General features: G+C 44.0%; 1 protein-coding gene across 4 annotated transcripts in view; it reads right to left on the bottom strand.

Moving 5' to 3' along the window:
* lancl2 (LanC lantibiotic synthetase component C-like 2 (bacterial)) overlaps positions 1–16,274 on the bottom strand; it is a 42,891-nt gene extending 26,617 nt beyond the window's left edge. The window contains exons 1-5 of one of the 4 annotated variants that reach the window (XM_070553028.1): positions 16,141–16,194; positions 10,153–10,276; positions 9,153–9,356; positions 2,793–2,910; positions 168–375 (exon numbers count right to left, since the gene is read on the bottom strand). In XM_070553028.1, the coding sequence (XP_070409129.1) occupies positions 168–375; positions 2,793–2,910; positions 9,153–9,317 (491 nt within the window). In that variant the 5' untranslated portion in view covers positions 9,318–9,356; positions 10,153–10,276; positions 16,141–16,194. Of the gene's footprint in view, positions 1–167; positions 376–2,792; positions 2,911–9,059; positions 9,357–10,152; positions 10,869–16,140 lie in introns of those variants that run through there. The other 3 variants (XM_054751225.2, XM_054751222.2, XM_054751226.2) reach the window with 3 other exon arrangements.
* Between the last annotated feature and the right edge of the window lie 577 nt (positions 16,275–16,851).

The raw sequence follows: 16,851 nt of genomic DNA, 5'->3' as shown, positions 1-16,851 counted from the left end.
GGGAGGGAAGAGGGTTTGGTGATCGTGTTCTAAACCGAGCTTGTTCTGTAGAGTCGCCATAACAGCTTTAACAACGTTTATTCAGTATAAAGTTTAAAGCAGAGCAACATTTGGTAATCTGTTATTTGGATGTGGACGTGGGTTACCCTTGGATCTGAAGCCACTACCTGGACAGACAGTCTTGACTGTCTGCAGTGTTGTTCAGTTTATGGTGGACCACAGCACAAACAGCAAGGGGCCCTGCATCTCCACATAGAAAGGTCACTTTACGGCCATTCAGGGTTCTCATGGCTCTCTTCACATAGTCAAGTGCCCTCTGCAGGTGGGCGGCCTCCTGGGAGACTCGATGCAGCTGCAGGTACAGCAAGGCGATGCCTGTAGGGGAAACAGAAGATTTGGATGGCATGGAATAGTTGGAATACCTTTGGGCAGTAAACTTAAGCCGTCACTCAATAGCCACAACCCTGAGCCAGCATCAGGGAGCCGTAGGACAGCTTTAAGTGGTCAGATTGTAATGTGGCGCAATGGCGATGGTGGCTTACAAGGGGGTATGCTCTGCGCTCTCACGGACTAACACTTCTCTTGGACATAACTTGCTTTTTATTGCAATCAAAGCCGTGCTCATTACGTTTATTTCACAAGTCGCTCCAAAAGGTGGCTGTCCTCCAGTCTCCATGAACATTCAGGTGATCCGAGCTCCAGGTCTAATGGAGAGAAGCTCCTGGAGTTTATAGTTTCCTGCCGAAGCTAGGCTCGGTGTGACAATCATGATGTTAATGTGACATTGGGCTCCTGCATGTGTGCATCTGCAGTTTTTGAGGTGAGCACAAAGAAGAGAGGAGCTCCTTTCCTTTTCAGAACTTCCTGCACACATGAACTTGTTGTAATAAATATATTTATACGTTGGTGTGTTGACAAGAGCTTGATTTCTTAAGAAATCAAAAGATTGCACGCTGTAAATTCTGGTGATGGCATCGTGTGCAAGCCCAACAATCAAACTTCCAGCAGCAGGAAGTCTCTGCATTAGTTGGAAACAAGGCGTGCCCACTGTTTGAAACCCATCCTGTAGCCGGACTCATGGTCCTCCTCTCACATTCAGAGGAAAGATCAGCAGAAGTAGAGGAAACAGAATAATCTGACTCCACCACCAGTCCACTTCAGACAATCTAAACACATCCATTTGTCCAAGAGTTTCAGGCTGCAAGATCTAATCCAGAACTGCTTCCAACGAGTTGTCCTTATCGTGCTCATTTGTTGCCACAAAAACTGAATTGACCAGATAATCAAACTCCAACGTGTTTGATGGTGCCTGAGCACAGCCAGGTGCATAAACACACCAAATGTTTTTGTTTTCTACACTTTAAAGTTCAGTAAGAGAGTCAAACTGTTTTATTTGCCTATCAGAGGTCAGGTTGACCTTTTGATTTCAATACAAACAGCAGAAGATCTAAAGAAACGTGTAGTTTCTCACCTGTGCCACTAATAGAGAAATGACTGAATTTGGTGGTGAACGTAAAAATCACAAATTTGACAACTTTGCTCCAAAATGAAACTAACAACACAGAAAGCACGATTATTTGATGCAGATGTTACAGGATGAAAAGCTGTGGTTTGAATGGAAGTCAATGGGACGTTTGGAATCTGCTGCTACACAAAAACTATTGATGCAAACATTTTAATAATCTGGATATTTCATAACATAACAAAGGCTGATTTATAATAAATGTCCCAGGAAGAATAAAATGTTTTTTTTTGGAAAATAACTCATTTTGTGTTTTTTCATAAATTACAGCAATGAGTAATCAAACTGGCATTTAAAGGGTTAAAATCCTGAAAATGATGGACGTTTTTATGTGTTTGAGCAGGACTGAAGTTGTTTAACAGATCTATGGGAAATAAAATAAAAAAAAATTTAAGCAAATGAATGCATTCATTTTTATAATCACTTTAACAAGCGGACGTTTTTGTCCTCTTAGGTCACAAGAGGCTAGTGGGTTTTTTAACAATTTATTTCTGATTATAATCAGTCACTCTGAGTTTTTCATGCAGGCCGAACATGAAAATAGTCTCCTACACCTATCTCCTGCATTAGCTTCTGATAGAAAACAGGCAAGTAAAACCTGACAGAGCTACGTCACACTGTCACTATCGTTGATGGGCTCGCCCATGTGGACTCACGACGGGGGAGGACGTTGGTGGTTTAGTGTTCAGGAAACAGCCGAACGTCTCGGGTTGCTAACCATTAGCAACTCCACAACACAGCAGGAGATGTTGCAGAGGACAGAGTCAGCAGTAGAGTGTTATCCAATCAGAGGAGAGACATCCAAATATCAGGAAATAAGAGTCCAAATACTGTCGACTGAAGCTCAGCTGTGATGTGGTTCACTTCTAGTTCCTGAGAATGGTGCACCAGGGCGTTTTTCCCCCCAGAATATGGCGTACAAGGCATTCGTTCCTACTGGAGACCACTGCAAAAGTACTGAACCGAGTGTTCCACACCTTTAAGGGGTGCAGCTTCAGTCTCAAAAAAAGAAAGTTACGTCTAATCTAAAAGGAAATCCAAGACAGCACAGAGACCGCCCCTGCACACCACCACCGTATAACCTTTAGTGAAAAACACACGATCGCGCCACATTGCCTCCACAGTCAGACCACAATCAGACAACAACCAAAGGCTCCACGATGCCGCCCCAGCTTTGCAGCTGATCGGCGGTATTGTTTTATGACAGAGGCTAAACAGGTCGAGCATCAGTTCTGCTGACGAAGACCTTTCACAGTGACTCGGGTCAGACCTGTCCAGCCCGTATAGGTGGAGAAGTCGTGAGGGTCAGCCGTCTTCAAGCCTTCTTCCATCTGCTGGAGGAGATCTTTGATCTTACTCTGGACTTTTGTCTGGAATCTTGGGCTAATCTAGACAGGAAGGAAAACAAGTCATTAACGGTATAACCCAGACAAAGAAAAGGTTTAATGCTTTGTTACGATTTTTTTTGCGTGTGAGTCTGTGTCTGAATATACAGTTAAAGGTTAAATAGGAAAAGAATAAACGTGAATAATTTCAGGTCATCGTGAAGCCTCAACAGATGCTAGAATGATGTATGGTACAAATACTGTCCTGCATATCGTGTAAACACGATGCCAACCGGTCCTGTTTCCTGTGTCAAAGTGTCTCCTGCTGGGAGCGAGCAGAGAAAGTGGAGCAAGTAAAGGAAATAAGACAGTGGTGAGTGTGATTGGAGTTTTATTTCAAAGTCTGTGGTTATTTATGCCGTTTAAACTTCACTAACAGGCCATCTGCTATCCAAGGCATTAACTTGTTAGCTTAGCATTAGCACACATGCTGCACATCAACTAAAATCCATCCACTGAATGAAAAGCTTACCCTTTTGATTAAACCAAGTTCTGTAAAACAGCCAAGCTAAGAATGCTAAAGCACTGGCAGAATTCAGTTAAATTCAAGTTTATTTATAAAGCGCCAAATCACGACAAGAGTCGTCTCAGGGCACTTCACACAATAAACATTCCAATACAGTTCATTAAGCCAATCAGAAAAGTTTCCTATATAAGGAACCCAGCAAAATGCATCGAGTCACTGACTAGTGTCAGTCTTTACAGCAATCCTCATACTAAGCAAGCATGTAGTGACAGTGGAGAGGAAAACTCCCTTTTAACAGGAAGAAACCCCCAGAGGATCCTGACACAGTATAAGCATCCATCCACCATGACTCACTGGGGATGGAGAAGACAGAGCAGGCAGGCAGACACACACACACACACACACACACACACACACACACACACACACACACACACACACACACACACACACAAAGTAATGCGTCTATGGTTACATTGTGATTTCTTAGTAAATATCCTATTTGTCGTTGTCTTCCTCCGCTTATCCGGGTCCGGGTCGCGGGGGCAGCATCCCAACTAGGGAGCTCCAGACCGTCCTCTCCCCGGCCTTCTCCACCAGCTCCTCCGGCAGGACCCCAAGGCGTTCCCGGACCAGATCGGAGATGTAACCTCTCCAACGTGTCCTGGGTCTACCCGGGGGCCTCCTGCCGGCAGGACATGCCCGAAACACCTCCCCAGGGAGGCGTCCAGGAGGAATCCTGACCAGATGCCCAAACCACCTCAACGGACTCCTTTCGATCCGGAGGAACAGCGGTTCTACTCCGAGTCCCACCCGAATGTCCGAGCTCCTCACCCTATCTCTAAACCCTTCTTTCCACCGGAGCCGTCAGCAGCATGTTACTGCAGCAGCACGTCTTGCTCACGTAAGCTGCTGCTTGGCCCTTCCCACGAGACGCGAAGCAGCAGGGGAGCAGCTGTCACCGACCGAGCACGAAGTCACACGAGTGACTTCGTCAGTAAACACAACAACAAGCAGGAGAAAACTACAACATGGTTTGTGTTTTATGTTCTGTCCGTTTTATAATCGCCAATACGGACCTGAAAAACAAAGGAGATCGCTAGCTAGGTGATAACTTCTCACGGGGCCGCACAGTTAGTAACCTTTTTTAAAGTAAAGCAACCGGAAGGAAGTACGTTTCTTTATTCTGAAAATCTCGGACAGCTTTGCTCTGTTTCCGTGTCCGATTTCCTGTCTTTCCTTCCCCAAAAAGGTCGAACTTGACCCGTTTCAGAGGAGTCACTCGTAGAAAATAGAACCGGCGCGTAAGGGCCGCGACATGCTGCTCCTGAGACGCGGCCGACTCACGCTGCTGATGGCTGCTGACGGCTCCAGTGGAAAGCAGGGGTAAGGCTGAGCCCGGCCACCCTACGGAGCAATTCTATTTGGTGAGAGATAAACTTTATTTTCTTTATCCTAGTGAATCTATAAATAAACGGGTAAACTAGTAGTAGCACAATGATTTGTTGAGGAGAATGATTTGTTGGGGTTAGGGTTACAGGGACGGACGCATGTTGATGCCCTTTGTTGTCAAGTTTTAATGTTTTACTGTCCCTGTTTTCTATTTGTACCCCGAGTTCTCCAAAAAATAAATGTTATTGTTGTTTTTAATAAATAAGGTTACAGCGGGCTGGTTTATTTACTCATCTTTGCATTATGCGATATGCAAAAGTAGTCCATGTGGAGACTGGTATGCATGTCTTTTATAATCTTTTGTATCGTTATGTCTCTTTTAATGTGGACCTTGAGTCCGATAATAAAGTTGAATGACTGAATGAATCAGATATGATTCTGCTGTTTTGGAGCCATTTTAAAATAACATTGCATTTGTTTCAACAATCATTTGTTGCTGTTTTTCTGCCTTTGTCTGTGTTCCGGGTCATTAAGAAGGTTTCTCCACAATTAAAGATGTTACTGCACCCTTTCCAAACCCCGATAATGAAAACTGTAGGTTTATTCATCACCTGATCTGCTCTTTAACTTTAATGATTTTCTGTGACATGATTCACCACCATTCATTCTTGTTATGTTTGTCTTTAGCTCAGTCACAATCCACATTCAGCACTACCACCTGCATCCACTGTGTCCCCACCCCTGGTTCATCAGACAGCACTGCTGCATCATTTTCAGGTGTGCATTCTAATTCCTTAGGATACCTAATCCTAATTCGACGTCAACCGCAGTAGCCTCCAGATTTGTGTGCAATAATGTGGTGTGCTTCATCTCTTTTTTTTTGTATGTTTCAGCTCAGGTAAAATCCATGAACACAGCATTATCCCTTTAAGATGCTAGCCCGGGGGTTGGCAACCCACGGCTCTGGAGCCGCATGCGGTTCTTCCATCCATCTGATGCGGCTCTCTGTGCTTGTAACATAATGAATGGATATTTAAATAAAATGCTTTATATTTTACTGCATTAATTTTACATCTGGATGCCAATTCTAAATGTAAAGATAGTCTGCGTAAACCTGAACAGGCCCAACCCGGTCTTACTGAGAGACCGGGTTGACGGGTCACGCTTGTGCGTAATCATATGCGCATTCTGAGCTGACGAGGATGTGAGATTCTAGGATTCTCCTCAGACGGCTCCTGGATGTGTCGCCAGACTGGACACAGGAACAAGCGCTATTCAGCCAAAGTTTCATAATCAGGGAACATTTTTTAAGTGACAAGTCTCGCTTCAGTCGGAGGAATCTTCCCGCATGCGCTCTGGTTCTGCGACACGCTCCAAGCCCCTCTCCACATCTTCAGCTCGCTGTGGACCTTATGTAGTACACGCTGACAGCGAGCTGCGCTGAGCAATGTCCAGCTCAGATGTTCAGATGGGAATCTTTTCTTGAGTGATTTAGCTACATCTGCAATTTGCGAAACAAATACAGTGTCAGTTCGTCTGCATGCGTCGGGGTAATTATTTCTATTCTTTCTCCGTCAAAAATAAATAGTAAAATACGGGAACTATCCGGTCAACACAAGCCCTGCTTTTAACTGTTCTGTTTTCTTGTGAAAATTGTCGCAAAGAGATATACCGTAAATCCTCTAATACAGGCCGGTATTCAATTAAAGGCCGGGTCTCCAATTTTGGCCGGTGTCAGAGTCAGCGGAGGTAAATAATGGCCGGTCTCTTATTGTGGCCGGATGGAATGTGGTAACAAGCAAGTACAAGCGTCCCAGCGGCAGGGTTATAGTCCCTAAATCAACCAGCAGGGGGCAGTAGGGGTTCACGCAGACATTTATTAGGCTTTTTCTTCAAGCTTTATAACGCTTCAGACACGATCCTCTATCACGCTCCTACCACACAGAGTCACGGTGTCAGTTAACCATGCTAATTCAACCCGCTCCACAGAACACACATCACCTTCCCTGTGGCTTACATAACACTCACACAACACGCAAATCAGCACATAGGAACTAGCAGAACGATAGGAAACACATATAACACAATACCCAGAATGCACCTGGCTTACAACCCCAGCCAGGTCATTACACTATCAAGTTCAAAGAGAACGTGCTGATTATGCTGCAGAACACTATGGGGAGCAGCAGTAGGGGGTGTATGAACTACAGTAATCCCTCGTTTATCGCGGTAGATGCGTTCCAGACCTGGCCGCGATAGGTGAAAATCCGCGAAGTAGGGACTCCCAGCATGCCCCTCGCGGGGATTCCCTCCACGTCGCATCTACGTCACAAACCGCGGCTATAAACGGAAGTCGCCTTTACAGCTCAGTCATCGTTTCTTCAGATTCATGATCAGAGTTTCCAACCTACCGATCAATCCAACGAACTATCAGCTCATAGTAAGTTATCTTACTTACTTCTGGAAAGCCCGGCATTTCTGTGTCACTTCGTTGACGCTCGAACGCTCGGGGGTTTCCTAGAGCAGCCGGCGTTTCACCGACGCTATCACTTCCGCGTCTGTGAAACCACGCTCCCTATTGAATTATCGTATGATCACATTCTCTGTGATCAGCAATGCGCTGTGCCAGACCGTAGGTACTGACACGCGATCGTTCATGTCGGTTCAATTCCTTTAATGTTTTCTGTCTTTTATTTGCGCCTGATGCATTTCGCTGCATGCTGTGGAGCGGGGCGGTGCGCGCATCAACTTGTCCTCCAACGCACTGATCACTGATACGGCCGCCAAACAGCGAGCGCTCCGCTGTTTTTGCGGTTGGTAGATCTTTTAGAACTGCAGTTCAAAGGTAACTCATGAGGTGAATATATATGAACCCAGGCAGCAGTTTTTCTTTAGGATTGAGAGGAGATGCAGGAAGATAATAAACAGACAGGACAGAAAAATAGTCAAATAAAAACAAGTTAGTTTTTGTACCTGCTGTTGCAACAAACAGACACCACTGAAGGTCATCAGAAGTGAGGAACAGAAAATGAAATAATTATTTTAATGTTTAGAGCAGCAGGAACTCCGAGAGGCTGCAGGCACATCAGTGAGTTTGCGGCTGCTGCGCAGGGGGAGGGGGGAGAGGGCTGAAGCAGAAACTACCGTTGTTAAAAGAAATGTGTTTAACTTTGAAAATGTGGGCACAATTTTAATTGTCAAAAACTCCAGCAAACCATTAGTTCATTTTGCTCAAATATAAATAGAGGCCTGCCTCTAATACTGGCCCTCCTTCCAATAAAGGCCTGGAGCTTGATGAGCTTGAGTCAAATACAGGCCCGGGCCTGTATTAGAGGATTTACGGTAATTTAACTTGATTACCACCAGAGCCAGGCGCACTGCGCCGTTATCTCCGTCACTGTAAATGAGGGAAAAACAAAATGATCGGATCCTTTTCTGACCTTCCCCACCTACAAAGTTTAATTACAACAATCAAACGTGACAGAGCCTGGATTTGTATTCTGAACAGTCTAAACATGTTTTAAAAAGAAACGTATGACAAAAGTGGCACCTGCTCAGTAAAACCACCAACAGGGTGAAAAATATCAAAATAGTGTAGGCAGAGACGGGCTACAACTTCTGGATCCATTTTATATAAATCGTTTTATTGATTATCTTTTTATGAAAGATAACTTTGACGTACACAAGCGACCGGTACCGGCTGCTGTCACCTGTTGTGAGCAGCTCTCTGCTGTCTGAGGGTAGGCCCCGCCCACAACGCCACAGCTGCTGTGGCTCCCAGTGTTTTCTTTACTGTGGGAAACGGGTAATAATGGCTCTTTGATGGGAACAGGTTGCCGACCCCTGTGCTAGCCCCACCAGATCTACAAATACAAGACATCGTTTGAAATCGGATGACCCTGAAAAATGGCCGAATTCCCAAACCGACAGTGAAGCGTTACTTGTCACATAAGGAGCAGTTCAAGTTATAATAAAACAGACTTTTTTCTTTATCAGTCTTCACAATTATACTTTTAAAATGCACATACTAAATGTACACATTTAATAAAGGTTGTTATGCACTTTGGAATGAAAAATGTTTAGTCGGTGATGAATCCTATTATGATGACACCTAGTTTGAGGGGCCCCTTGGACATTTTTCCTGGACCCCAAGAGACCCTTGCAGCGCCACTGATGCTCATTTGACCATGTTGTTATTTAAGCTAACGCTACCGATGTTTAGCTTGTTTGCTAGCGAGGCCATTTATTATCAGGACGAACACGCCAGCTCGTTTCTTAATATAAAATCACTCACCGATAAATGAAGACATCGGTTAAAACCAAAGTCCATGCTAAGCTAGCTCTGGTCGCAGTTATTACAAAACGCCACAAAAACAGATGTTCTGACCTTCCCTTCTGCGTCTAAAGGCTCTTTCCCGTAATCACTGTCTGCTTCGGGGCTCAGGCCGAGCCCGCCCTGGTCCCAGTCAGGGTAAGGGTTCGGGAAAGCTCGCTCCTCCATATCCGAATCAGCTGAGATCAACCTCAGCCTTTTGGACATGTTCTCTCCCATCTCTACGGCGGCTCGGAAGGGACAAAGCCGTCCACCACTCTAAAGAGACAAACAGGCAAGAAAAAAATTACTTAATTATGGAGGTCCGAAAGTGCCACAGTTTAATACATCAACAGAGCATTAAGAAGTTAATTTAGGGTTGCACCAACAAGGTTTAATGTAAACTAAGATTGGCACTAATAAGGGATTAGTAAAACTAAGTTTAAAATGGCCTAAACATGGTTTAAAGTTAAGAGAGGTTGTGTGTCACCACTTTAAAGAGCAAGTAACGTCTAAATTAACTTTTTTTTTGCTGATGAACTGTATAAATGAGTGTCTAATAGTGTTTTAAATGTGTGCATTCTTTATTTTAGCATTTTGGTGCATTTTCTTTAAAAATTAAAAATGCTGCCTAAATACCACAGTATAGCGCCATCTTCAGCTTAAAACATAGAATTTGACTCATTTTGAATAAATTTTAGCCAATGGCTAAAGAGTAAGATACTACGTAAACCAGTAGAGTACTACGTAGCAGCTCTGTGTGAACGTTATAAAAGCAACGAGCGTCTCGGCCACGCCTTGTGGCGAGTTGGGAGTTGGATTTGCAAGCGAGTGTAGGAGGTTAGCGGTAGTTCAGCCTTAGCATATAGCGTTAGCATATCCTAGTCTTCAGCATAGCTTTTAGTGTTATAAATACTTATTTAGTGTTAGTTTGGCTGTTGGATATTGTAGTTTAGTTAGTGTTTGGCTGTTAGTGTAATTGGGAAAGTAGTTCGGGTTTAGTGCTCCATATCGTGTTAGTATTGGTGAGTAGGTGTAGTGTAGTATGGTTGCGGTGGCTCTGTGGGCATTTTACCTGCGATTCTGCACATCTCCGTTTGAAGAGGGAGGCTGTGCCCACCGTGGCTCTTCCGCGATTTAGATGCAGCCCACCGACTCTGCTCCCCCACCACGGCGGGCTCCAGTCTGAGGTGAGTAAGCTAAATAAACGTTTTAACATCTTCTAAAGACAATTCCCTACCTAAATGCAAAGTCTGAGAGACGTGGTTCACTTCCTTTAGCTAGTCAGTCGGTAATTCTGCAACAGTGGCTCTAGTGACGCAGCACTAGTTGACAGACAGCATTACAGCGTGAAATCCAGCTTGTGAGGATATGTGAGGAATTCTGTTCAGGAGGTTGCATTTCAGGCTCTCCACATCATGTGTGACTGACTTTTACGTTATAACAACGATCACACACTAGGAATGTTATAAAGCGCCTTTATAGGACAGTTTCTTTTGTATTTTATCTGACTTTATAAACTCCCAACAACAATGTGCTTCTATTTTTTTTTTCAGGCTAAATCTACCCAAGACACTGGCTGTCAGACTGATTTAGCTGCAAGAATGCACTTGTCCAGGCTGACGTGAAGCCTTACCGGCGTAGCAAAGGTGAATTATTTTTAATAATCTTCTATGTAAACATTTTATTATTACCTTCTAGTTTTAATTTGTTTTACAGATTATTGTTACACGTGATTTTATGCTCTTTTAAACATTTATAAATGTGCTGCTTCTTTGTTTTTACATAGCCAGCCAGAATGGAGCTCACAGCTGCTGTGTGTCTGGTGGCACAGGGACCATGATGGAAATTCATCTTCCAGAAAGTCACAGAGCAGCGTCTACACCCCCTGAAAAGACCAAGATGTAAGGTGTCTGCTGTTGATTCCAGCTTCCACCTCAGTGACAGTGCAAGCTCAGTGAACTGTTCAAGGTAAAAAAAAATTAAAACATTTCAGAATTTTTAAGATATTAACAATTAAATAAGTATGTGATTACATCATGACATCATGAAGGAGGCTACTGATTCTGGCCCTGTGACACTTGGTGGTGACGTGTGAGCTGATTCACCTGGTAAATAACTTTTACATTAAATATTTTGTTTTTGCTATCAAAAGTAAATTAACTAATAACCTGCATTATTGCGGGACACTCAGCAAAATATGGACTCTACACCATGAGGCAGGCACACCTTAATTAATACTCTACAGTATAAGAGCACATAAGGTGAGCAACACCACATATTATTGTACACTGTCCTGGATTTGTTTTCTTTCTGCATCTCATCATTAGCCTGGCTGATCACCTGATAACTCTGTCATCTGGATATGACAGCATGAGGATGTCCTCACACACCTGTAACCTATCAGCTCATCTGGCAGAATAGAGAGAGAAGAGACAACACCACATCTCCTGTTCCTGGAAAGCCTTCAGCCATCCTTCGATGACTGAGAACCTCCATCAGCTCTGTCTCCTGTCTGCCTACAATTATTATAATAAATATTGTGTTTGACATTTTGTGCTGCCAAATATCTCATTTCGATTCCAGTTTTGATATTTTAATGGATATTTATAAATTACATTGATTATCACATTGTTGCATGTAGCTCAATTGTGATGAATTAAACTAGCACCTCACTGTTAAAAGCTCGTTTTAATTTCAAGCATGTTTACGTATTTATGGACATGAACAAAAACAGGAAATGTATAAATTGAGATTTATTTAATTAATATAACAAATAAGGGGGAATGAGTCATTGAAAGGCACATTCTTCTGGAAGCTCCTGATCCTGATGACACCAGCAGAGGAGACCAGCTGCAGACACCAGAGGACCTAGAACCAAGAGAGCAGCTGTTATCAGTAAATAAATCAGGGCAGTTCTAGTGGGCTGAACACATTACAGAATAATTTTCTCATGGGGTATTTTCATAACTTTGTATGCAGCAGACTGTAACTTGAGCCCAGGGCTACCAGAGAGCTGCTATCCAGCATGTTTCAGTGGTTTTCCTGCTTTAACAGGTTAGATTAGCTGTTAAGCAGCTCAGCTATTTGTTGCTGATTAAAGCCAGGTGTGCTGAAGCAGATAAACCTCTAACACATGCTGAATACTAGCTCTAGGGCCGTGGAGACAAACCCTGCAGCTAATCTGATGCTATGGCTAATGGCTACTTACATTCAGAGCAGGTTCTGTTGGGTCGGTTCCGCTAGTTTCAGGCAACTCACAAGCTCAAAACAATAAGGCTCAGGTCCGCTTGTCTCCTCCAAATAGACTTGGTCCCTTTCTTCTCGAGTGTCTGTGTAAGGAGGGGGAGAAACGTCCTCCACTTCTAATAACTGCTCAGAGTGAAGGGAGCTAGCATCGTCTAGTTAGCCATCGTCTTCGTCACTGCCGCGGCTCCGCCCTCTCGGTCCTCCAGGCAACACCTACTAATGTTGCATTTTTTTAAATTGTTACGTGGGTGGAAAAGGACTCCGAGGCTCAGTTGACCCGCTCTTTAAATTAATCTCAGTTTAGTTAAACCCAGTAAATATTTTTAAACTGGCTTAAATCGTTAAAATAAAATAAAGTCTAATAAAATATATTAATCAAACAGACTACATTATTAAATTATAAACATCAGAAGCTTCAGACCCCGGGGTCTCATTTATCAAACATTACGTAGAATCCTTACTAAAACCATACTTAAGCTCAGCAAAAAAATGTACTTACGCCAAGTAAGTTTGTGATCTATCAAACATGGAGTACGCACAGCCGTCCCTGCGATAATGGCGTTGCGTGTCTCTGCACTGACGCAGATGCATAAAGTAGGCTTTAAACCATGTCTCCTCACGAAGCCCTAGTGAGGAGAGACAGAGAGCTGCCGCAGCTTCAGTCAGCGGCAATGTTTACGTCTCGTTATTAAGAATAACAATGAATCATGCATGCGGGAAGTGCCCGTTGGTTCATAAATTAGAGACTAACAAGAATGTTTCTCAGCTGCTTTTTAGTCACATCCCGCCCTCACCACGCCCACTTACTGCCATAAATAGTCAATGAAAAGTGCATTCTCTGTTTGGCTGGCTGGTTAGCGCGCATGACTTTCACACGGGAGTCTGGGGATGGAAGCCCGATCGAACCTTTTTTTTTTTAATATCCGCCACAGATCTCTCTAAGAATTCACAACATTGACGGCTTCAGCAACGCTGTGCCGCTCTGTGGATTTTCTCTTATTTGTTTTGCAAAAGCACTTCCTTTCATTTCTCCACCTCACCCCAATTTCTGCTTCTGTGAAATTGTGCTTCCTTAATCTGCCTTGATCTACGGTCGCCATGTCATTGGCGGAGCGCTGCAACAGCCGGCTTATGTACATGCATGAGAACCACAAGGCACTTTGCATTGACTATTTATGGCAGTAAGTGGGCGTGGTGAGGGCGGGATGTGACTAAAAAGCAGCTGAGAAACATTCTTGTTAGTCTCTAATTTATGAACCAACGGGCACTTCCCGCATGCATGATTCATTGTTATTCTTAATAACGAGACGTAAACATCGCCGCTGACTGAAGCTGCGGCAGCTCTCTGTCTCTCCTCACTAGGGCTTCGTGAGGAGACATGGTTTAAAGCCTACTTTATGCATCTGCGTCAGTGCAGAGACACGCAACGCCATTATCGCAGGGACGGATGGATAAACAACATTTAATAAATACAAGGATCACTTCCTGATCTGATTCCACTCAGTTAATAAGGTCTCAATGTCACACTGAGCTGATTCCTGATGGTTTAGGCTGTTTTTACCTGCTGGAGAGTGTTTACAAATCTCCAATGCCACATTTAATGATTTTCCGGTTCTCCATAATGAAAAAAGCCCACGAGGTGGTCTGAAAACCGACCAGGTGTTACCAGCATACAATGTGTTTTGTTGCTGGTTTAGCGGGTGGACCAGCATACAATGCTGGGACAGCAATAGCTCATGAGGTAGAGCAGTTGTCCAGTAATTTTGAAGGTTGCAGGTTTGATCCCAGCTCTGACCACAGAATGCTGCTTTTGTGTCCTTGGGCAAGACAGTTAACCCACCTTGCCTGTTGGTGGTGGTCAGAAGGACCGGTGGCGCCAGTGATCGATAGGCCTCGCCTCTGTCAGTGCCCCCCAGGGCTGCTGTGGCTACATTGTAGCTCATCCTCACCAGCATCTGAATGTGTGGATGACTGTGTTGTGAAGCGCCTTGGGGGGGTTTACAACCCTAAGAAGGCTCTATACAAATACAGGCCATTTACCATTGCAAAATCAAACATGTTTATCACAGTCAGTAAGCAGAGGTGAGGAGGAAGTGATGTGCAGGTGTGTGATCTAAATCTTTTGGCATGTGCTAACCACTTGAAGGCAGACTGTTTTAGGCAACAAGCAGCAGGCTTAGCAGCAAATATCCTGATGGAGGGAGTTTATTTATCTATTTGAATGGGACATATGCCCTAGTTAGCAAGCTAGTTTCCATATGTAGTCCCGTAGACACACAGAGAAATTCCATCCATCCATCCATTTTCTATACCTGCTTATCCTGCGGGGTCGCTGATGCCTATTGTCACACCCTGTCCTGTCTCCCCATTCCGTTCAGTCATGTGTCTCTGTTAATTGCTCCCTCCTGCCTCTCGTTTTCCAATCACCCAAGCTCCCAGCCCTCATGTATTTAAACCCTCTCAGTTCTGTATGTTTTGTCGGTTCATTGTTTCTATGTCCAGCGTGTTTTATATTAAAGCCTTTGTAAGCCATTCCTGTCTGCCTGCCTGCCTGCCTTTTTCACCCGCGTTTGGATCCTTGCCTCCGCTCACCTCGCCCACACGCTGTGACACCTATCTCCAAGTCTCTGGTTAAACGGGCAGGGTACACCCTAGGCAGGCTCCCAGTACATCACAGGGCAAACAACCAGAAGCCCATGGAGAACATAGAAACTCCAGGCAGAAAGACCCCAGGCTGGTGTGTGTGAACCTGGGACTTCCTCGCTGCAAGGCAACAGTGCTAACCTTTGCACCACTGTGCAGCTCTCACAGATTACATGATAAAGGTAAGGCATGTTACAATACAAAAGGCAATTAAAACACAAGCAAAACAATCAAATTACACCAAATTACGACAGAAAGCAAAACAAGCAAGTTCAATCATTTCCTCAGCTTAAAAGAACAATAAAAGACCAACATGAAGCAGCTTCTTAACCTTCAAGAATATAAAAAGTCAAATTCCAGCTAATCAATAACAGCATTGTACCTACTTTTTTGTTTCAAGCTACTCCTGTGTTTCTGTCATGTTTAAGCATTAAAGATCAGATTGATTCGCTTTTGCTATTCCTCTACATTGGTCTCTAGTATAAATAAATGCCCTGTGTGGTTGATCTCTGGGGGTGAAAAGCTTAAAGCATGTGTGTGTGTGTGTGTGTGTGGGGGGGGGGGGGGGGGGGGGTCCAGGAAATTTCTGGGAAAATACTGACACTAAGGGAAGAGCATGGGAAGAGGGATAAAGTATGAGAGTGACCGCCCTGAAACTGGCTTATTCTTAAAAGCACTAATATGTCGCGTTAAACATGCCTTCAGTTTAAATACAGAAATCTATCAAATCCGAACAAAGTCAGTTTAGTTGGTAAGGCATGAGAAGTATTAAAGTTAATCAAATTTAAGGTAAAATTTCCTAATAAAATACAGAAAAATCAATACTTCACATTAAAAACTTGTATCAGTTTTGATTCAAAAGCAAATAATGCTCATTATCTTATCTGTAAACTGCTAGGAAATGTAATAAATGGGATTTTTATACATCACCCATTGCTGCAGACATTTATCAGCCTTTCATCATCACAAATCATTATCCATCAGCAGTCTGCACTCACTTTGAACATTCACCTATGCATGCACCTGTCTGAACTGCAGCTCTGAGACAGAAAAACGCATCCCAGTCCAGTCATCTTCACCTGAGCAGACATCAGTGATGGATGGAGGAAAACCACTGCAGCACTGAGATGCGGCGTGGGAGGACTGTGGAAAGCAGCCTGGAATAACTCACCTGCTTTTGTGTCCGTCTGTCTGTCTCCTAAGATCCTTAATGCCCTGTTCTGCTGCTGCAGTCCCTGCTCCCTCCCTCCCTCTCTCTCTTTCTCTCTTCCCCCACTCCCTCTCCTTCAACCACCCTCTCTCTCACACACACACACAGACACATCCTTTCTCCCTCCCTCCCCCTCTCTCCCTTTCTCAGCAGAACACCAGTGTAGCTTAATCTGGGGAGAGAAACACTTTAAAGAGAAAGAAAGGAAATAATGCAATTGGGGGATGGTGGTAGGAGAAAGTAGCAGAGTGTCACGTTTTAGAAGGTTGTTTGAAGGACCCGATTAAAGAACTGCAGGAAGCAGCAGAGTAGCTTGATGTAAAAAGTATTTAATTTTTGGGTCACACAAGAAGCGCAAGAAATAACCTCAAGGAGCGCATGAGGTTAACACGCACATTCAGGCCAATCACAAAACTCCCATGAGCTAGAGGTGTAGCCCAGTATGCCTTGTGAAAGTCCCCCTCCTTGGCAAGCAGTGACTTAGGCCTAGTCCACACGTAGCCGGGGTTTTTTAAAAATGAATATCCGCCCCTCCAAAAACTTGCATCCTCCCCACCGCGTTTTAAAAAATACCTCTGTCCACACGTACCTGGATAAATACGTTGTTAAGGACATGCCAGACCTGTAGGCGGCAGTACTTCCCCCGTTCTTAACCTCGTCCTTCGTCTGTGG

This window comes from Nothobranchius furzeri, chromosome 7 (assembly GCF_043380555.1).
Source record: "Nothobranchius furzeri strain GRZ-AD chromosome 7, NfurGRZ-RIMD1, whole genome shotgun sequence".
In the NCBI taxonomy this organism is placed as follows: Eukaryota; Metazoa; Chordata; class Actinopteri; order Cyprinodontiformes; family Nothobranchiidae; genus Nothobranchius; species Nothobranchius furzeri.
The sequence above is the reverse complement of the archived record's forward strand: the minus strand, read 5'-3'. Positions and strand labels throughout refer to the sequence as shown.